The sequence below is a fragment of the Sycon ciliatum genome, chromosome 8 (genome assembly GCF_964019385.1).
Source record: "Sycon ciliatum chromosome 8, ocSycCili1.1, whole genome shotgun sequence".
NCBI classification, from domain to species: domain Eukaryota; kingdom Metazoa; phylum Porifera; class Calcarea; order Leucosolenida; family Sycettidae; genus Sycon; species Sycon ciliatum.
The window spans coordinates 26625679-26646970 of record NC_088650.1 but is presented as its reverse complement, the minus strand read 5'-3'; the positions used below and the strand labels follow the sequence as shown (position 1 = coordinate 26646970).

Genomic DNA, 21292 nt, shown 5'->3' with positions numbered 1-21292 from the left:
TGAATGCATACATGGCATGAGCACAACACACAAGTCAGTCAGGCAGGAGTACCGTATTTCCACGATTATAAGTCGCACCCCCATTTTCAGGTTTGAGCAATATTAATTTGATACATTGACTTCAGTAGAAATTCATGCTCGATTAAAAGTCGCCCCCCCCCCCTTTTACCCTTGAATTTTAGTGTAAAAAGGTGCGACTTCTATTCGGGGAAATACGGTGTGTACAGCATGCATGTACAGTGTTCTATGCAAGATTTCAGAGAGAGAGAGAGAGAGAGAGAGAGAGAGAGAGAGAGAGAGAGAGAGAGAGAGAGAGAGAGAGAGAGAGAGAGAGAGAGAGAGAGAGAGAGAGAGAGAGAGAGAGAGAGAGAGAGAGAGAGAAGAGAGAGAGAGAAAGAGAGAGAGAGAGGGAGAGAGAGAGAGAGAGAGAGAGAGAGAGAGAGAGAGAGGGAGAGAGAGAGAGAGAGAGAGAGAGAGAGAGAGAGAGAGAGAGAGAGAGAGAGAGAGGCATAATCCTGAGCAGAAGGTGCTATCAAATCGAGTGCTCGCCACATTCAGATGTTGATCTAAGGAATCTCTGCAACAGCTGTCCCTACAAAGGGAGAGCCAATCAACTCACCCGAAAAGCAGGCATTTCCTCGTCACTGCTCTCATCCATACCCTTGCTGCGCACCGCGGATGCACTTGTACTGTTTCGCGCATTTTCTTTGTCATCATCTGACACCTCGGTAACCTGTGGGAGTAGAACAGTCATTATACATACACAGACGGGAAGATGGACAGACAGACAGAAACAAACACACACACACACACACACACACTGTGCTTCACTGTACTTGCTCACTGCCATAAACTGGTCACGTGGGTCTCCCCTTGGGAGAGGGGAGAGAAATTCAGGAGAAATCTTGGAAAGATGACTCAATTGGCTATTGAACTGCCCAAAGGCAGACATCTCCTGAAATCCCCAAACCCTGGGGGGGGGGGGGGGGGGGGGGACTTGGGGAGAGGGGAGAGAAATTCAGGAGAAATCTTAGAAAGATGACAGTATGCACGGAAAGCCAGTCTCGGCAGAATAGTGTTCTAACCTGCAGGTCAAAACCAACTTTGAGGGATAGCCTGGTCTCCCAGAAAGAATACAACCGGACAAACACTAAACGGGACAGCCAACACACTTACATCCATAGGTTCTTCTTCATCTTCTTCCTCCTCGACCTGGGCACGGCTAAGAACAGCTTTGGGGAATGAGGCAAAGCGCTGCTCCACGCTTAGCTTGGAAAGCCTTGCCGCTTCCTCCATCGCCTCTTCCAGGCCCTCATCCTGAGCAGCAGGTGTGGCCAGACCACCCCTGGCGCCATTCGAATTGAATGCACGGATTTTCCTGCCCATAAACAGCATGGCAAACAGGGAAGAACAATTAAGTTTACGAGGCACCGGAGAATTTTATGATAGAAAACATGGGAGGATGAGAACAAAGCGCACTAAAACGCCACTTAGTGATCATCGTTGGCTGTGTCAACTCTCGCAACGGCGGTGGAATGAATTTAAAAAAAGGGCAGCGCATGCCATCCCATTTAGCCCTAGGGTAGTTGGCAACCGTTTGCAGCCGAGTGCAAGCAACCAGCTCATCGTCAAAAGCATGTATGTGTGTGTACGTGTTATGAGGTTAGATTTCATTCGCCGCAACTAACTGTACATGTATGCGCATTTGCTGGTGTGCACGATGAATCAGAACGGCAAACAGCCACCTTTCGGAGCTCGTGGAAACAGCAGCGTGCGTGCAACAATGGAACTTTACAATTCACGAGATAATCCCTTAAAATTTGAGCCAATCTCAACAGCGGAGTGAGGTGGCACTGAATCCCGATCCAAAGGTCAGAGCGACACATGAAAACTTGGTGCCACTACACGTAGTGATCGCAAAGTGGGTGGCAACAAAAATAAATAAATGAATGAATAAATAAAGGATACATCCTCCGCATTAATTGTGACCTGGATTGATTAGCTTACACCGAGGGTACCCACGCGTGTGAGTGCTCGCCAAGAAACAGGACTTTCTGCTGCTTTCGGGAAGACTTCCTGGCCGCAACCACTACCACAGCCGGCCAGAAGGGATGACCCAGCACCTGTGCCATAACCAGGTGGCCCTCAGTAAACTGAGTTCTGCTGGGCGTTCCTTTGTCAGCTCGTGGAGCCGCTGGTTGTCGTGTCGGTGTTAGAACCACTGTTGGGTTAGGAGACGGCTTGCCATTGCTATTTGTCTTTCCAATACTCGTCGGGCCACTCTGTGAGCTACTGCTGCTGTTCGCTTTCTGCGAACTGCCCTGCGTCTTTGAAAAATAATTGAGCAGAGTGTTGCCACCTTTGCCTTTCGGCGTCTTCTGCTGCGACGACATTTTCCCAGGCGTTCCAAACATGTTCAAAGGTTACGGTTCAACAATATTGGAGCTCAGTAGGCATATTCTTGCCTGAAGAACTGAGGTAGTACTTCCTCCAGCACTCATGCAGCAGACCAATGAAAGCAAAATGAGAAGACTTCTCATTATTTTAGTGTTCCTGATTTTCAAGCCAGATAAAGCCTTCACAATCATGTACATGCACACGTGTTGCATTTGGCGAGTTTGAGTTTTCGCGCGGTTTCTGTTCCCGCGCGTACCATCTGCATGCCATGCGCTAGCAGGTTTTTTTACTGAAGATGTAGCGCTAGAATAATGATTACAGGTAGTAGATAGCTGCAGCGCTGTAGCACTAGCAGCTACCGTATTTAGCTACTCGTCGTAGTGCACTGAGTCTGTACAGACGTAGACTAGACATGCACACTCACACTGACTTTACGGTCATAATGTTACCATACTAAAATAGTGCATACTGGCTGCTGGCTGCATAGAGTAGTACCAAGAGTACATAACCCCCCATGTACTCTTGGTAGTACCAAGAGTCCATACTATATACTCCAAGTCCAAGGCTGCAGAAAGTCTATCATGGTCTATGGGCCGATCATGCCGTGTGTACTTGCGAATTCAAATAAAAATCATACACAGCTTGCTGTCTACAGCATTGGGCATACATACATATACATACATACATACATACATACAGTCATGTGAGTACAGCAGTCGAAGAAACACTCACATCCAACCAGGCAACCTTGTCAAGGTTGGATGTGAGTGTTTCTTCGACTGCTGTACTCACATGACTGTATGTTACATACTACATACTGTCCTTGACCCCTGCCCCTGGCGATGGCATGGCTCCCCGGCCCCTGTAAGGCTGTAGGCTGTACTGCTGCATGCTGGCGTTGGATCCATGGAGTTGGACATTTCGACATGCCTGGTTTCGCCTTCAAAAAAAATTAATAATTGCAGAAACTGATAGTGATGACTGATAGGCCGCGTCGATCGTGTGCCTTGCTGCTTGCAGCCTGTCTGTACAGACTGTAGTGAAAAAAATAATTGCAGAAACTGATAGTGATAGGCCGCGTCGTGTGCCTTGCTGCTTGCAGCCTGTCTGTACAGACTGTAGTGAAGACTGTCGTGGAAGCGTCGACTGCGGCTTGGTATCTGTGACACCGTCTCTGTCCTGTTCCCCTATCCGCCGCGTAGATCTACGCATTGGTGTCGGCCACTCACCGTGGAAGGCAGAACTTTGAGGCAACAATTTTCTTTGAAATATTTCAGAGCTGTATCATAGTGTATGGAATAAATTTGTTTGGATGTTGCGGCGGAACCTGCTTGGTAATGTCGACCACTCAGGAAGAGGCCGAAAGCGTGCCCAAACCAGATGACGTTCTGGATCAGCCTCGGGAGGCCATGCCTAGCCCTGATGGACAGGAGGAGGACGACGAGGAGCTGGACCCAAGAGTCAAGGCAAGTGCTCACATACCCCTCTAAGTGCACTGTGACAATAGTGCTTTTTAGTGACTCGAAAACTGGAGCTATTGAGAGTCCTCGTCACACATGTAACGTTGCCGAAGACAACGTTTTTGCGAACTAGTAGGATGTTGTGTGTCGAGGTGCACCATATGATCGTACTTCGTCCAGGTCACGCACCGGGAATGACTGATTGTACTTACTGTTTGCAGTTTGTACGGTAGGTCGGCGCTAGTTTGACGAAATGCCGTGTTGCCTGTTGGGAATGAAGTATAAAGTAGTTGTTTAGAATAAGATGGGTGGCTCGTGGGCTCGGCGGCTGATCAGCCCAACCTGCTGATTCTGAAATGTTTGTGGGAGAGTGTGGGATGCAGGATTCCTTTGCGTCCTGTGATAACTGGTATGAACCTAAAATGAGGTGGTTTGCTCGTGCGAGTGGTGGGCCATGTGCTTCGCACTTGAAGGTGCGTCCGGAATGTGTGCCTGCATGGCTAGGGGGAGGTACTTGAAATCAGGTGATGTAGACATGCTACTACTAGTACTAGGAGTAGTGGCGAGAGGGCAGCTGCCTGGAAAATGAATCAGATCCTTGCAGACAGTACTGATCAATGAAGTGTGTTATGTGTGTGTGGGGGGGGGGGGGGGGGGCGTTTATGTTGGAAAATTCCTTTATACTACATGCATTATAGAGTCCTTCAAAAAATGCTATGAGCATAGTACTGCTGTAAATGTGCCATGAGAGTATTTGCATCTCACCGTCCTTGTATGGTTTGATTTCCAGCCATGGAAACCCTTGAGACTACGGCGAGAGAACGTCCGCGTAGCCTTGACAGTATCTCCCATTCTAGTGCAAAGTCCATGGTAGAAAAGTAAAGTTTCGCCTCCACTCCCGACGGTCGCTAACACCCCGAAATTCAGCGGCAGATGCGGCGCCTAACGGTATGGGTGAGGGGATATGTCTCGCAACCGCCAACACAATTGTCGAAACCCTCATTAGCCGCATTATTGTACCCCATTGTGCCTGGTCACAAGTTTCCAGTTGACTATGGGTAGCAGCACGGCTGGAAAAAACAATCTCAGGCAGGACTTGGACCAGGTACCTCAATCATGGTTTTAGAGTTTAGACCAATTCACTGTGCTTGCCTGATCATGGTAGGCACGGTATAATTTACCTTTCAGGGCAAGTCGAAAATCGGCAAACCAGAGGATTTTCTCACTCTTTCTGTTGCGTTGCCATGCTGCAAGACAGATCAAGGTCCCTTTTCGCAGCTCTATAGACTTAAATCCTCTGGGAAGTGAAATTTTGAACTCCTATCCTGGCCAGAGAAATTCAACCTCATGAATACATAGCTCCAGGCACCACGTGACGGCCCTAGCACCACGTGACGGCCCTAGCACCACGTGACGGCCCTAGCACCACGTGACGGCCCTAGCACCACGTGACGGCCCTAGCACCACGTGACGGCCCTAGCACCACGTGACGGCCCTAGCACCACGTGACGGCCCTAGCACCACGTGACGGCCCTAGCACCACGTGACGGCCCTAGCACCACGTGACGGCCCTAGCACCACGTGACGGCCCTAGCACCACGTGACGGCCCTAGCACCACGTGACGGCCCTAGCACCACGTGACGGCCCTAGCACCACGTGACGGCCCTAGCACCACGTGACGGCCCTAGCACCACGTGACGGCCCTAGCACCACGTGACGGCCCTAGCACCACGTCCACTATAGAGGTTTATACGATTACATCATCAATTCAGATGCTCTGGTGAAGTCGTGGTGGAGTGATGCACTAGTGACTCATGCTGCATGCATAGCGACCATAAGCAGTTCAGCTGATCCACGCTGCGTACATCGCACTCATAAGCGGTTCAGCTGATTCACGCTGCATGCATAGCACTCATAAGCGGTTCAGCTGATTCACGCTGCATGCATAGCACTCATAAGCCGCTGGTTCCGCTGAGTCACCACAATGACATCAATCCCAAAACCTCTATTCCTTACACTGGAACGTGGCGCTACTTTATTCATGAGGTCAAGTTTCTCTGGCCAGAACTGCACCACCAAACGGCTACGCTATCCTTAGCCTGCTCTTCCATGAACAGGTATGCAGCATCGTTTGCCGTTCTCTACGTTGACTGTTTGAAGTGGAGCTGAGTATACTTCTCTGCTTGAGGTTGACACCAAAGCAGTGCATACGTCATGTGACCTAATTGTTGAACAGTAGCAACGAAATGAATGGCACAGTGTGCAGTCTTCCGCCAGTGGCAAGGAGACCCTGATATTCTTTGGTGAATTCCTCATCCATCATGCTACCCATTCACCTAGCAATGGCCTTATATGTGCCGGGTGTTTGTTTATCGTTGTTCTGTGTACTTCAGGATGAACTAGACCGACTGAATACTGCAAGTGAGAACATTAACAAATACGAGAAAGCAATTGGGGTGAGTACATTGAGTGCGTAATATTCTTCTTGGCTTTGGTAAAATATATATTTCATTGCCGTCAGGTTCGGCCTCATTTTCTCTGTGCTGCGCTGATGAGTCCACAAAGGACGAAACAGTTCGATCCGCAGATTGAGTATTCTTCATGTTATTGTGTTATCAGTGCAGACTGCTGTGACAGTAGGCAGCCTGGTAGTCAACTGGTGTGCTCCGATGCCGCTCATGTGCAAAGTGTGTGTGTGTGTGCGCGTGCTCGCGCGCGCATGCGCGCATGTGTATGTGTGTGTTGTGTGTGCGTGCGTATGTGTGTGCTTGCATGTGTGTGTGCGTGATTGTTTCTATGCCGGGTTATGTACATGGCACATTGTTTGTGCATCTGCTCACAGGATGCAAGGGAGAAGTTTAAGGCGATAACGGACGAAGCATTCCGGATATTAAATGGAATCAAGAAGTCACGGGAAAAGTCTATCGCCAAAGCTCGGCCGTACTTTGAACTACGGAAACGAGCCAGACGAGTGAGTGACGAGGACGAGGTTGTGCATCTATTTTTAGATTATTTTGATATGGTGGTAATGTGTGCAGGCCAAGTGTGATAAGTATCACTTCTAACGGACACTTCTTCCGGCGCACATGAAGATGGCCGAATGGCTCTCTCTTCCTCTCGCTCTCGCTCTCTCTCTCTCTCTCTCTCTCTCTCTCTCTCTCTCTCTCTCTCTCTCTCTCTCTCTCTCTCTCTCGCCAAAATTCTGTCGCAGCAGGACTGAAAATCACCAGGAAGTATGAGCTAATGATGTTGACATATTTTAATAATCATACAGCAGTCGTAGGCTGGTGGAGAAACACGATGATGAGGTGCAATGCCAGCACCGCTGCCTGCAACATGCAACCAAGTGCAAATTCTCTCTGTACCCGAAGGACAACTAGCAACGGCCGCTACCACCTGGAACGAATCCGTTTAAAATTAGGTGGCGAACAGAACGTAGCGTTTTCATCGGATGTCAGCCACCAAAAGATTTGATTCAATCCTGGACCTCGTAAGGCGTTTGGACGGTACACGGCGTCGTTAACTACGGAATGCGTTGTGGACTGGACAAGGCGCTGCGATCTATGTAAAGTGTCACGTACCAGATAGGGCACTGCGGACCGGATAGAGCACCGAGGCCTGGATACAGCGAAGTGGATATGATATGGGGTTGTGGACCGGATATGGGGCTTCGGATCGGATATGGGCCTGCGGACCAAATACGGGGCTGTGGAACAGATACGGGGCTGTGGATTGGATGCAGGGCTGTGGACCGGATACGGGGCTGTGGACTGGATACGGGGCCGTGGACCGGATATGGGGCCGTGGACCGGATACGGGGTTGTGGACTGGATATGGGGCTGTGAACCAGATACGGGGCTGTGGACCGGATACGGGGCTGTGGACCGGATACGGGGCTGTGGACTGGATACAAGGCTGTGGACTGGATACGGCATCTGGGCTGTACAGGGCGCCCAAGTATCATGTGGTTAATCGACTGTTACAACACGGCTGCATCCATTAGTTTGCTGTTCTTGTGTTTTGTCGCAGGCACACATCGATGCACAGCGCTCGGCGCAGCGTTACGAGAAGATGTCCAGCATGCACAAAGCAGCGCGTGAAACGGTGGCAAAGGCCGAGGCAAACGTCATGGCTGGCAAGAGTGATCAAGTTGCGACCGGTATTGTTGGTCAAGACTCGATGGCGTGGATGGAGGTACTCAACCATGCGACGTTAAAGGTCAGTGTTGTCTGCAGCACTACGAGGTGTGTGCTCTAGGACTCCTCTCTTCCAGACCTCCACACTATTGCAGTACGATTGCAATGAGGTGCTCTATGTTCTGCTGAGATGCAGTGATAAGCAGTGGGTGTTGTCGTCCTCGACGTCGTCGTCATTTTCCGTGACTATGAACATTATGGTCGTTGTCATGTTGGTCTCCTCACGCACTCCAGGTGATGGAAAGCGAGAAAGAAAGGCGGCGTTGCGAAGAGGAACATCTGACGGCGTCGGACCACTACTCCCAGTTTGAAAAACGCATACATGTTCTCTACAAGGACAACAAGAGAAGCATCAAGAACGCAATGTGAGAGAGAATGTTGGTGAAAATTTGTGCAGCTGTCGGTTTTTAGAGAAGCATGACAAATTACCGCCTGCTTCTGGCTATCTCTGGTGTGTGTATGAGTACATGTGCGTGTGTGGTGTGCGTGTGTTTTTGTGTTGTGTGTGCACGCGTGCATGTATGTGTGTACATGCATGTGTGTGTGGTATACAATAATGTGTGTCTGTGGGGAGGGGGGGGGGGGGGGGCAGTATTTGCACATCAGTGTGGTATGTGTATTGTATATGCATGTAAGCGAAGGTTATAGCTTGTGTGTTTCTGAACATTCAAGTGATGCTAACGCGGATCCCGCGAATATTATAATTAGTATTATGTATGTGTGCATGCATGTGTATTGTATATGCATGTATGTGTGCATGCATGTTTGTGTCTCCACACTACTTTATACCTGACCGTACTGGTTTGTGCTGCTCTCCTGTCTGCCCGTGTTCTTACGCAGGCCATACTTTGAGCAGCATGCCAAGTACTATCTCCAGCTGGAGGTCAGTTGATGTACACGCATCATGTACACAAAGTACTCGAATCTATAGCTAGAGGTATCAGAAAAACCTGGCTTTTATTTAAAGAAACCTCTGATTTTTTTAAGCGACCACTTGACTTTTTTCCTGCGTTCCCAGTATATTGGGGTCCGTTGGACCCCAGTCGTACTTCGTCGAGTATTCATGAACCCAGTCGATATTTTGGAGTTTTTGTTGTTTTTTCTATTCGCGTATGCCATTGCTGAATACAGAACTGCTTTCTTCGGCAGAAAACTAGAGTATGACGTGAAGGAGACATGAAACCTGGAACTGAATATTTCCGATATATAATGAAAAGTGGTGAAATATGGAAACAACAAATTATGTTGGGTTGGCACGCTCAGGTGGTTCCCTACTATAATACAAGAACTGTTTTTTTTGTGGAGTTGGAACTAGGTATTTTGGCAACTACTGTTCAAACAGGCTAGATACATCAAGCACAAACGCGGGGTCCATTCGGAGCCCGGACACATATTTTTAGATCATGCAAATACCGTACTCACTCGATTAGAAGCCCCTCTTGAATAATAGCCCCCCCTACAAGGACTGTTTGAGAAAATACAAGCCCCTCTCGAATAGAAGCCCGGACTACTATTCGCGAAGCACAGGGTGACCAGGTAGTGCCATGTATGTTAAGGTCAAGTGCGCAAAAACTTCTTGTACATGCACATATTGGTACATGTCCTGGTCGATGTAGTGTGTGCAAACTAACTCGGCGCCGAGTTGCTGTGAATATATAATTTTAGAGATTCGATTGGAATACTGGTACGGAATGAAACAATAAAAGCCCCTCTTGAATATAATCTTCGTCAAAATTGGTATTGAAAAAATAGAAGCCCCCGGCTTCTAATCGAGTGAATACGGTGCGCTGAAGAAAATATCGGTTCCTCTTATGCTTCATTATTGAGCGTGTCTGCTGTACACAATTTTGTGAGTGTTGTATCCGTCTCGTACTGCATAGCCATGTCGGCACATAATTTTACGTACCTGCATGGGCCATCTACATTACTGTAGTACATATCCACTATTGCTCGTGTTCGTTCGTCTCTCAGAGTGTGAAGAAGAGTATAGAGAAGCTGGACAAGTCCATAGCGGACGCCAAGGCACAGTACAGCTCAGCGCTCAGCAGCCTGGAGAGGATCAGCAACGAGATACACCAGTCGCGCGACCGCAACGTATCGCAGAAAGCCGCACGGGAAGCCATCGAGGGCGCCTCGGCAACGCCGAGCACTGGACCGCCGGGAGAGCGGACGGACGGCGTCGGGGCAGAGGTGAACGTGGACGCTGTGCTAGCGGAGATGACTAACCTCACCTTCCAGTACACAGAGTCGCTGGGTAGTCTGGACGATGTAGATGATGACCGACCAGTAAGTGTTAATATTATAGGGGCGGCTTTATTGGTTTTGTGTCTGAATCTTATTTTACTAGGAGACTCCCAACAGGCGGGGACGCCTTCTGACAGGGAACCCTAGTTTTAAAACAAGCTTTCAGGCTTGATATTCTAGTTTATAATCATAACATTCTATATCAATGCACCGGCAGACAAGAACCCTATATAAAATTTAAAAAGTTCCCCCTTTGGGTGCCGACATCCCTTCCGAACCCACATCAGCCGTGCCATCATTCTTTTGCTTGAGGTCATGGTGTTGTCCAAGTGTCTTCATTTTTCGAGATCCAGACGAAATTTGAGTCAAGTGTGAGTCTGCCTGCTGACTCCTCTGCCGGAGCATCGATTGCATCATCTCTGTTGCTGGCTGAGTACACTGCATCGCTCCTGTCTCGCCGTGCCAACTCTTTCTGGCCTACAGCCGAATTGTGCTAAGCGGCCACCACACGGCACACGGTGCACAGAAAACTGGCCTTTTTCGACGGCTGGTCTTTCAGCATAGTCAAACATGCACTTCGAAGGACATTGTTGCCCGGTCTGGGATCTGAGATGACCAGTCTTCACACGCTGAGATGCTATGGGGTGTATTTTTGGCAGTGGTCGCTTGGCACCAGTCTATACTGCATTCTAAAGTCATTGGTGCAAAGTCATCACTAACTCTATGAAAAGAGTGCATAGTATAGCATACCCACCTTGTTGCCAACCTTAGCACGGCGCACGGGTGGTGTTTGTCTGAGACGGGACTGGAAGGGGAAGGAAATGGCCGTCCGAGTCGGCAGCACATGTGCACGCGTATACTATTGCGGTGTGTTGGTATCTTGACATGTCCAGTTCAGCAGCACTTCATGTACACAATCATGTATCCCTGTGTCTCAAATAGGATGGCAAGCGTACACCGTATACTATTGGGGGGGGGGGGGGGGGGGGGGTGTTGATAGCTTGATATGTCCAGTTCAGCAGCATGCCATGCACACGTGTATCTGTGTGTCTCTAACAGGATGGCAAGCGTACACCGTATACTATTGGGGTGTGTTGATAGCTTGATATGTCCAGTTCAGCAGCATGCCATGTACACATGTATCTGTGTGTGTGTGTGTCTCTAATAGGATGGCATGTGTACACCAACAGTTCTTGATCGGTTGGACAAGCTTGACATCGATGAGACCAGCAGCCTCGCGACGTCAACCTCCCAGGACCCGGACAATCAAGTGGAAAGCCTGAGCAGCGACGGCACTGCTGCGGTCAATGGTGTACATGACGGATATGACGACTCCGTGTCGTTGACACGTGAGAGATCAGTTGAGGAAAAGACTAGCTCTAGCGAAGAGCAGAGCACTGAGGAGCATGGCGCGGGGACTAACGAAGTGGATAGATCAGAGGGTGCAGCGGACGTGGAAGTGGTGGCGTCAGACTCGATGCTGGACACCGATCACTCGCTGCATGGTACGGAGCAAACAGACTTGGAGCAAGCATCAGCGCCAAGTCTAGCCGATGAGCTTCGGATGGCTGGCGGAGCAGACGGTGACGAGTCGGCGGAAGACGCGTAGCACAAGTTGTCGTCATGTTGGCCTGTATTTCCGCAGTGCGCTGGCCACTGTGAGTAGAGATGGCATTGGTCTAGTGGTAGCTTTGTGCTGGACATGCACTACCTGACAATCTAACACACACATACACACACACACGTGGGTGTCACTGTGTGTGTGTGTGTGTGCGCGCGCGCGTGTGTGTGCAAATGTACACAAGCACATGCACACACGTACACACGCACACATGTACAGCTAACTTACAAACGTACATGCGTGCACGCACACACACACACCATGCACCACACACACATATCCACTCACGTAGACATGCCCCCCTCCCCCCCCCCCCCCCCACACACACACACACACATACCCACTCACGTAGCCATGCCCCCCCCCCCACACACACCACACGCACACACACACACATACACATACACAGCACCATTGGCTAGGCTTGGTGATGGCATACTCCTAGAACTTGTGATCGTAGTCCATGCTGGTCAGGGGCTACTAGTATATCCGAAAACTTAAATTAATATTATACCATCTTGTCTTCGTCACAATTTCCACATTTGTTCTTTTACCCAGTCTCCGATCAGAGGCAAACACTAGGTCATGGGCAGCCAGGGTCAAAGTTGCCTAAAGCTCCCTGCATATAGCCCCGATGTGTCGCATCCTATATTTTCAAACACTATTCCGAGCCTGGATCCTGTTCCAATTTCCTATTACTACCAAGTGCTTCCCCAACAGAGGAGAATGTCTTGTTGTTGACCCATATCTTATCTTATTTTTGCCGTCAAAGACAATATTATCGACTAATTCTTCGATGGCGTGTTTGTAAGTAACATTGATCCTAAAAGGCAAGATTTCAGCTGCATAATTTGTTAACGTATAACAATGATTTATTGATAACCGCAATCAATAAGCTGAATCGACATTTGTGTATACTTTATTCATACAATGTAAAACGGTGGAGACAATGTGCAAGAAAACAATGAAAAAAGGGAGAAATAGTGTAGAGAAAAAAATAAGGATTCAAACAAGTTTTCGTACAACACTCATCAGGAATCGTCGTTCTACATGTACTAACTTTTAAGTTAGTACAACGACGATTCCTGATGAGTGACAGTAACAGTACATGACTGTAATTTGAAGTAATCAGTGATGCACCTGAACCATGGGGTTGGGTTTGTGTACTCTCGGCATAGTTCGTAGTTGTCATAGCAATAGAAGTTTAAAAAATACTGCGGCATCTCTAGTAGCCATCTCCTAGTATGCAAAAGCAGCATGCAAAGCTTGCAGCACATACGTGTACATTTGTATCAATTCTTCTTGCGCGCCTCTCAAATAAAACTACTTCAAAGTAAAAGAGCTGAACGTGCCGTTTGTCAACTACCCGAAGGCATGCACTCAACATGGCCGCTTGCATCTGAGAATCAATGCAAAGCTCTCAGGGACACTGTTGGTCGCCGAAGAAGGGGGGGGGGGGGGGGGGTGATGAGGCTCGTAGACTGCTCTTATTTTTCATGTACTACAGTCTATGCACAGTTGAGTCACTGTGTATACATTGGTATGCTGTGCTTGGTGAAATTCTAGCCTGTCCGTTCCGAGTTCGGCGCCTAACAGTACTGCACAAGTCCAACATTACAATAGAGAATGTTCAAGTATAGGAGAGTATCATCATAACTGTCCACACTGCACTCTTGGCCCACATTCACAACACCACTCCATAATAACGAATGAATAGCAAATAAAGGAATGAGTATATTTGTATAGGGTAAAGTGGCGCAATTGCGCACTTTTTACATAGAAAAGTGGAATACCCAAAGAAGTTAAAGGTGACAAAAGGAAGTTCTATAAAGGTGATAACGAAACGCACAGTGCTGCTGGGACATGCATACAGATGGCGCTAGAATTTAGACAAGCGCGTGAAGCAGACAATCTACCAGAAGTTCGCACTAACGTTGCCACACATACATGCATAATGATAGATTGAAGTAACAGTCCCATAGTGACGTGATGACGAGGTGCGAGAAACGGAAGGGCAGCCGACGGGACGCGACAGTCCCCGAGGCCCGTGGGGCATTCACTGCACTGCCCGCCCGCCGTGTGAGGTTCCTCCGCTGCCACTCCTGTCGTTGAGGACAAAGTTGTTGTTTTAGGCGCACAAGTAGCCAGTGGTGGTGCGTATCAGCCGCTAACCTCCAGAGAGGCCCCTCGGGCATTCACTCCGTCAGGGCTGCGCGACCTCCAATGCTGGCCGTTGAAAACTTTCATTCCGCAGATGAAGTAGAAGGACATCCCGCTCGCTCATCCTGTCGCTGAACGGCGCAAATATCATTAACTCAAAAGTAGCGACAAACTCGGCCATTCGAAAATAGTGGCCGAGTTTGTGGCTACTTCTGAGTTATAGGAGAGTATAAAATAAAATAATTATTATGTCCAATGTCAATGGTGTGTTTTTGCTAGCGCTGTAGTGTAGGGATGTTTGCACTGCCACTGCCAAGCACTGTGAATCACAGTGAGTTGATACTGGCAGTGTGGTATCAGTATGGCGGGAGCAACGAGAACGATGACCGAGGAGGCAGCCAGAAATACGGCCGCATGTCCATTGAGCAGCCAGTCACCTGAACCATCCCATCCAACCGCTTGTGTACTAGGCGTACCTGATGCACACAAGAGGTCGAATGCAAATCCTCACCAACCCGTGCAATTGAAATAGCGAACAAATCACCCGGCCCCCAGCAAGGGCTACCGATCTGGGGAAAGTCGAAAGAGTCATCCTTCCTCGATGAGCCAGAAAGTGACGAACGAAAGATAACTCCTGATTCACAGAAAATGGCGGCAGTATTGCGCTTTCGCCACGAGATACCTGTATTGGTTTCATCTGTGGATGGCTTCACAACGCCAAAGGAGCCATTCCAACAAGATCCATTATTTCGGCAGAAGATGTGCCATGATGCCGACGACCTTGAGCGCAATATAGGCTGGCAGGTCACACAACCAGCAAGACCATTTTGACCGAGCGCCACAACAGTCCGTCCACTATCACGCGACTCTGCATTCCGAAACACTGCCTTGCTGAAATCGAATGGCAGGGGTGGTAGAATGACACGGTGTAAGATCAATAGCTCCTTTGCCTCCAGTCGGTATGTTCCGGCCACAGGAGGTACCCTAAATTCTACAGGTTTCTGTGAGCAGAACATTTTTGTCGAGCTTGTCATGGGTACAGCATGCAGGTCAATCAGGCTGAAGTCATCTGACAAAGATGCTTGGCGGTAGATCTCTTTAGTAACTTCACCAATGTTGTCGAATTTGCTCGATTCAGATGAGAAGTTGACCTTCAGAACGACTTCTTCACTCAGCACTGCATACTTCGCTGATACATCCCAGTCTGCGTCCGACACTGGTGATGAATCTGGATGCCGGGTTGCTGCTGTTGCTGCTGATGCTGGTGGTGGTGGTGCTTTTATTGTTGAGGCTGTAGGGCCAGACTGCACATGGCCTATGGTTGAATCACCCGACAGGGGTTGATAACTTGCCAGAGAGGTCCAGGACAGGTGAAGTGTTTTGTCCAAGCAGCTTCCAGGATTGGCCAGCCGCGTACGGCTATCAATATCACTGCTTGCATCAATTAAGTGACTCATCAGCGCAAATCTCTCCGCTTGCGTTGGAATACTGTCAAGCTCTCCAGCCAGGTATTTAGTGCGCTCTAGTAAGGCCTGCAATGTTAGCAGTGGAGCTTTCTTTTCAGCCACTTTCTTGCTGCCCTTCCAGTGGTGTTTGTCAAGCTCGTCCCGAAGTGACAGCTCCTGTCTGTCCAGTTCGGCCAGCACATCTGCTTTCAGCTTTTCCACATGGTCGGTGATATCGGCAGAGAGATCCTGACATTGCTGTGCAATTGCCTCCTCATCTTTACACAGAGCATCAAGGCGGTCACCGAGATCCTCCAGGTGCTCATTTAGCGACGGCAACACGCCGTCCCGAAGCTTTGTTTCAACGGCAGTGAGTGATTCAGCGTCCAGAGGTTGAACAGTGTGTCCGTGTTCTGCATGTGCCTTGTTTGCCTGACACAGGGAGCAGAAACCACTCCGACACTGTCTGCAAAGGGACACGCAGACTTCTTTAGGGTGTACTTCACATAGTGATGCCCGCAGCACGCCCTCTGCTGACCCTGCCTTTGACAGAGGATCTTCTGCAGCACCAACAGATGCCAGTTCACACACTGTGTGCTTGGCGGAGCTGCGTGTTTTCTTGTGAATACGCAAATGGTCAGCGCACAGTATGCTGCAGCAATCATAGCATACTGCCACTACTTCGTCTGCATCTTCTGGACACACATCACACTCGTCACACACCAGTTGCTGAGGGTTCTCTGCATCGGTACTGCAGGCAGCGCTCTGTACACTTGTTATGCTTCTCAGCAGGCGATTACGTAGCCATTGGCGAGTCAGAACATAATTTTCCAGCAGACTACCTGGCCCATCCAACACAGTGGCTACCTCCGATGTTGCTTGACATAAATAGCAGAGAATCGACTTTCTGCTCGAATCCCCGCTGTTATCGGGAGCACTGAGTGAATCTGCCAGGCACTCTTCACAAACGTTGTGTAAACACTTGAGCAGTCTTGCTGATCGCCCACTGTCAGTACCACAAACCATACATTTCTGGAAATCAGCTTCGCCCACGACCTGGCGAGGGCCAAGAGCTAGGCTAGGTTGGGCCATCATTCTCGTCTCCACGATCGAGTCGTAGACCTACTCCTTACCTACTAGTAGTAGTACTACTTCTACTAGTCCTACTACTCCTACTACTAGTCCTACTACTACTAGTCCTAGGTCTACGTGTTACCAGCCGGCGCGGTATTGGTTTTTGCAGGCACCCAGTCGCTCCGACCTAGCCTGGCCTGTACGGCTGTACTGTAGATCTACTGTCCAGTCGACATGAAGTTTGGCGAGCTTCAAGAAAACCATGTACCAACCCTCTCATAATTATCGCATAATTATCATGCCTAGTAGATCTACTTACTGCAGCGCTGACCCATGACCATTACTACCATGTAGTTCTACTGAGTGCGTTCGATTATGCACGCGAATCGATTCACGAATCGATTCATGAATCGATTTGCGCTATTCACATCACCCCATGTGAATAGAGTGAATGGATTCCGAATCGATTCCAGGGCTCATGACATGAAATCGAACGACTTGAATGCATGCGAATGGATTCATGAATCGATTCGAGTGTGTAATCGAACGCACTCACTGACTGTATCAACCCGGACCCGCCCCTGTACATGTAGTGCATGCCAGGTGAAATCCGGTAAGTGTAACGTTACTCAGTACAGGCAGTAGCCTTGTCTGATCCCCTCCCTGTAACGTCTGGAGTGCCCCAAGGTTCCATTTTGGGTCCTTTGTTATTCTTGCTTTACGTTAATGACCTACCTTCAGTTGTCCCCGATGTTAGTTTGTATGCGGATGACACTGGCCTTATCTGTTCTGATTCCTCCCCTGCACAATTACTCCTTACCATGCAGCATCGCATCAACAGCACTGTCATGTGGATGCAAACGTGGAAACTCCAGCCCAATTTAGACAAGACAGAAGCCATCGTATATTTCTTCATCCCCTCCTGATCAACCATTATACTTCCCTGACTCGACTATGCCTATCCGTGTTGTTACTCAGCACAAACATCTAGGTGTGATGTTTGACTGCAAACTCTCTTGGGCTGCACATGTCAACTGTGTATGCAAGCGAACCAGTTCAGCATTACTATTAGGGGTACTACAACCACATTGCACTCATTTGCCCATCCAGTGTAAACTATCAGTGCTATATTCTCCCTATATTCGACTATTGCGATACCGCTTAGTGTGGCCTTTCTGACACAACTCTGAACCAATTAGAAGTCCACCATAGATTTATACTTAAAATTCTTTACAACAAGGATCGATGTTTTCCTTCGGATGCCCTTTATCGACTTGCACACACTTCTCCTCTCTCCGTTCGTCATAAGCACCATCTCTGTACACTGGTTCATAAAATATTTCTTCATAAAACCCCTTCACACATGATGAAGTACAATTGGTTTTCGACAAGCTCAACCCGTAACGCACTCATCCTGCCTCTTGTTAAGTCAGCCCAGTATCTAAAGTCCCCTTTGTTTTCCGGCTACTCTCATTGGTTATCATTACCATACGGTCTGAAAACTTGTTCTTCTATTGGTCAGTTTAAAGATCTACTATCACAACTGAACTAGACGCAATAATTACCATCGAAGAACATTCTCGAATACCTGGGTGATGCACGAATTTTGATAGTGCTCACTTCCGTTAATCGTTTTTCTTTGTAATTTTCCATTCATTTTCTGCTTTAATTCATATTTGCTTTGTTTTCCTAGCTTACTATTGCCGTGGCTGGCTCAACGCCCTTGTCTCAGGGGATTCTGTCCCTGCATTAGCTATGCTTGTCACATGCTATGAGATTGTGTCTAATAATAATAATAAGTTACTGCATACATGCACATGTATTCGGTTGTTGTGGCAACAATGTCACCATGGTCACGCTATTCCGGCCTTCTCTCTGTCCTGTTTCTGCTCCATTTGTTTCTTCATGCTGGCCGATTGGTTTGCAGGCCTGCCTGCGAATCATGAGGTCCCGAGTTCGAGACCCGCGCTGGCAGCAGGGAGCGTGTAAAAAGACTTTTTACGCGTGTTGAACTGCGCCGACACCCACGGTCAACATGGTCGGGTACTCACAGCTCCAGTGAGGATAACCAGGATAACAAGGATGCAGTTTACAGGGTTATGGGCCGTTACACGCCCGCGCCCGATTGGTTGAGAGACTCACCTCCTCTCCCCTGACTCACTAACACTTGTGAGGTCGGCATTCGCCACTAAGGTGTAAAGGCATAGTGGTGGCCTGCGGAAGCGAAGGCTATAGCTTGTGTGTTTCTGAACATTCAAGTGATGCTAACGCGGATCCCGCGAATATTATTATTCTGTCCGTCCATTTGACCGCTACAAAAAAATGTAGTCGTCCTCTCTTCCTTGTCCCCGACACCATGCCCGACACCAGATCGTTTTGCAGGCTACATGTACATGTACACCCACTCGCGATATGTGACAATGTCCGTAATACCGGAGTCTCCTGCCGCAGATTCTGTCCGCTAACACTGGTCTCCATGCCCCTCCATACCAGGAGAGGAATACTAGAGTACAGGCGACTTACATACATGTACCGGTATGTTGGACTTCGACATGTCAGGTGAAGTACGAGTAGTGTACTAAGTCTTGTAGTACAATGTAGTAGTCCGTAGGTCTACGATGCTGCTAATCCGATCCTGAGAGCCATGCCTGGCGCTGGGAAGCCCGAGGCTTGAACGCTGGGCTGTGCAATGGCAGTAGTAGCGGAGACTGCAAGATTGTATTAATTTTAGAAAAGCGATCCTGTCAGCTTTTCTATTATTGTGTGTGTACATAAGGGCGGCAGGGCGCATTACATGACTCCAGCGATCGGATTTCATTGAGCAACTGGCACTGACTGCAGATCTGCAGTGGTAGATCATGGTGCTGTAGATGTAGTGTGATGGTAGTCTAAACTAAAATAATTAATTGTCTACAATTGTACAGTCATGCACATGTTTCAAAAATACATGGTAACAGGCTTCCGAAATTATTGGGAGGGTATGCAGACCCTTTCCACCCCATTACCGTCTCAGTCTCTTCTGCCCTCTGGCTTGGGAATGCGCTCCATTGTCTTGGAACCAGAAAATTAATACATGCGCAACTGAACAGACAGACAGAATGTGACCTAGTGAGTCATCAGCCAGTGTTGGTGCGTGAGGTACTTATGGACATCTTCTTTGAACGTGTGGAGCCGCTTCAAGCTGAGTGGAGCCCTTACAATTTCGCTCGGCAAGCTGTTCCATACTGACACTACAGAACACGGGAAGGAGCGAGAAGCATAGGCAGGTGCTCTCCTGTCCAGGACTTGCTGCAGCTGCACATTCCCAGCCTAATGCCGACTGGTTGCATTTTTTGAAGCTCCGGAATTTTTGGCGAACCAGGCGTGATTTTGACTCCACGTCTGTTCTGTCATGTCCCAAACCTATAGAAGTGCTGCCGCAAAGGCTGCCGCAAAGGTTCCAGCGAGGCGCAGTCCCAGCCTTGAGTCCACGCCATCCAAGCTGTCAGCAACAAGCCGAAAAACGCAAGCCAGCACACCACCTGACGTGATTCGCGCGCAAGTGTCCCTGGAGACCGATAGCAATGCCAAGGGAGAGGACAGTGTTCAGAGTCTCCTCTCTGACATCCTGCGGGAGCAACGTGCTCTTACGGAGCGCTTCGATGTCATGTCATTGGAATTTTCGGCCAAGATCGATGCTGTAATGGCCGAAAATCGGGCATTGAAGGAGAAGCTGGACATCTTCGAGGCTCGCCTTACTCGTCTTGAGAGTACAGGTACGGCAGCGTACCGTACGAACGGTGAAAAGGACATGCCGCCCCCGGAAGGGGTTGTTGGCACGTGCAACGTCGTCAACTTTGCTGCTTTGGTGCAGGAAGAAGTTGACCGTCAACAGCGCTGCAACAACGCCATTGTTCGCGGCATCCCGGAAGCGGACGACAGCCTATTTGACGACTGCATCCGGATCCTGAAGATAGACTCCTATGAAGTCGAGCACGCAGAACGGATTGGAACTGAGCGGTCTCGAGGTCCCCGTCCTGTACGGATCAAATTCAAAAGCCAAGCCAGCAAGTCTGCCGTATACCGTACACGATTCAACCTCAAACTACAAGATGGAACTCCCATTTAGAAAAGCGATCCTGTCAGCTTTTCTATTATTGTGTTCACATGGCAAGAAAAACGACACCGCTATGCTACGTAAGTTTCTACGTAAGGTGCTCGGTATTTCACTTAGGCTACGTAAGTCTCTACGTAAGGTGTACCAACGGGTGGTAGCCGCGTGCTGTGCACGCGCACGGCAGACATTGTGTTGCAGTGCAGTCCGTGTTCGGATGTGCATGCGCGAGGAACTTCCTCCTTTGGAACTGCTTCTTGTATGAGCTGTTTCGGATATTTCGTCTCCTGGCCTGGCTTATTTCGTTTCTGCGCTGCTGAGACCTCCTTTCGCGGAATATTACTCAATGACAGGTGAGTTGACTAGTTCCCTTTTATTCATTTCCTTGTGTTGACTCTTTCATTTACGAAAAGTGTGCTCATTTTGGGCGGAATGCAATAAATAATGGAACAGCTGACAGGATCTCTTTTCTAAATTTAGCTTTTCCGCTGCCCAGGCCTCCTTTTACGGAATACTCGATGACAGGTGATCTCTGAGTTGACCGGTTTCCTTCGATTCATTTGCTTATGCTCACCCTTTCATTTACGGAAACGTGTGCTGA

At 48.8% G+C, this 21292-nt stretch overlaps 2 protein-coding genes across 2 annotated transcripts in view; one reads left to right on the top strand and one right to left on the bottom strand.

Annotated features, from left to right (window-relative positions):
- LOC135822518 (DNA mismatch repair protein Msh6-like) overlaps positions 1-2548 on the bottom strand; it is a 33609-nt gene extending 31061 nt beyond the window's left edge. Inside the window, exons 1-3 of the mRNA XM_065335302.1 lie at positions 2008-2548; positions 1177-1378; positions 620-733 (exon numbers count right to left, since the gene is read on the bottom strand). Coding sequence (XP_065191374.1) covers positions 620-733; positions 1177-1378; positions 2008-2414 — 723 coding nt within the window. The 5' untranslated portion in view covers positions 2415-2548. The remainder of the gene's footprint in view (positions 1-619; positions 734-1176; positions 1379-2007) is intronic.
- An 896-nt stretch (positions 2549-3444) lies between these two features.
- On the top strand, positions 3445-12814 carry LOC135822517 (SH3 domain-binding protein 5-like). Its single transcript, XM_065335301.1, has 8 exons — positions 3445-3863; positions 6252-6314; positions 6701-6829; positions 7888-8076; positions 8289-8419; positions 8895-8937; positions 10026-10340; positions 11467-12814. Exons 1-8 carry the CDS (start codon positions 3735-3737, stop codon positions 11905-11907), a joined length of 1440 nt encoding a protein of 479 aa, XP_065191373.1. The 5' UTR covers positions 3445-3734; the 3' UTR covers positions 11908-12814.
- Positions 12815-21292: the final 8478 nt, after the last annotated feature.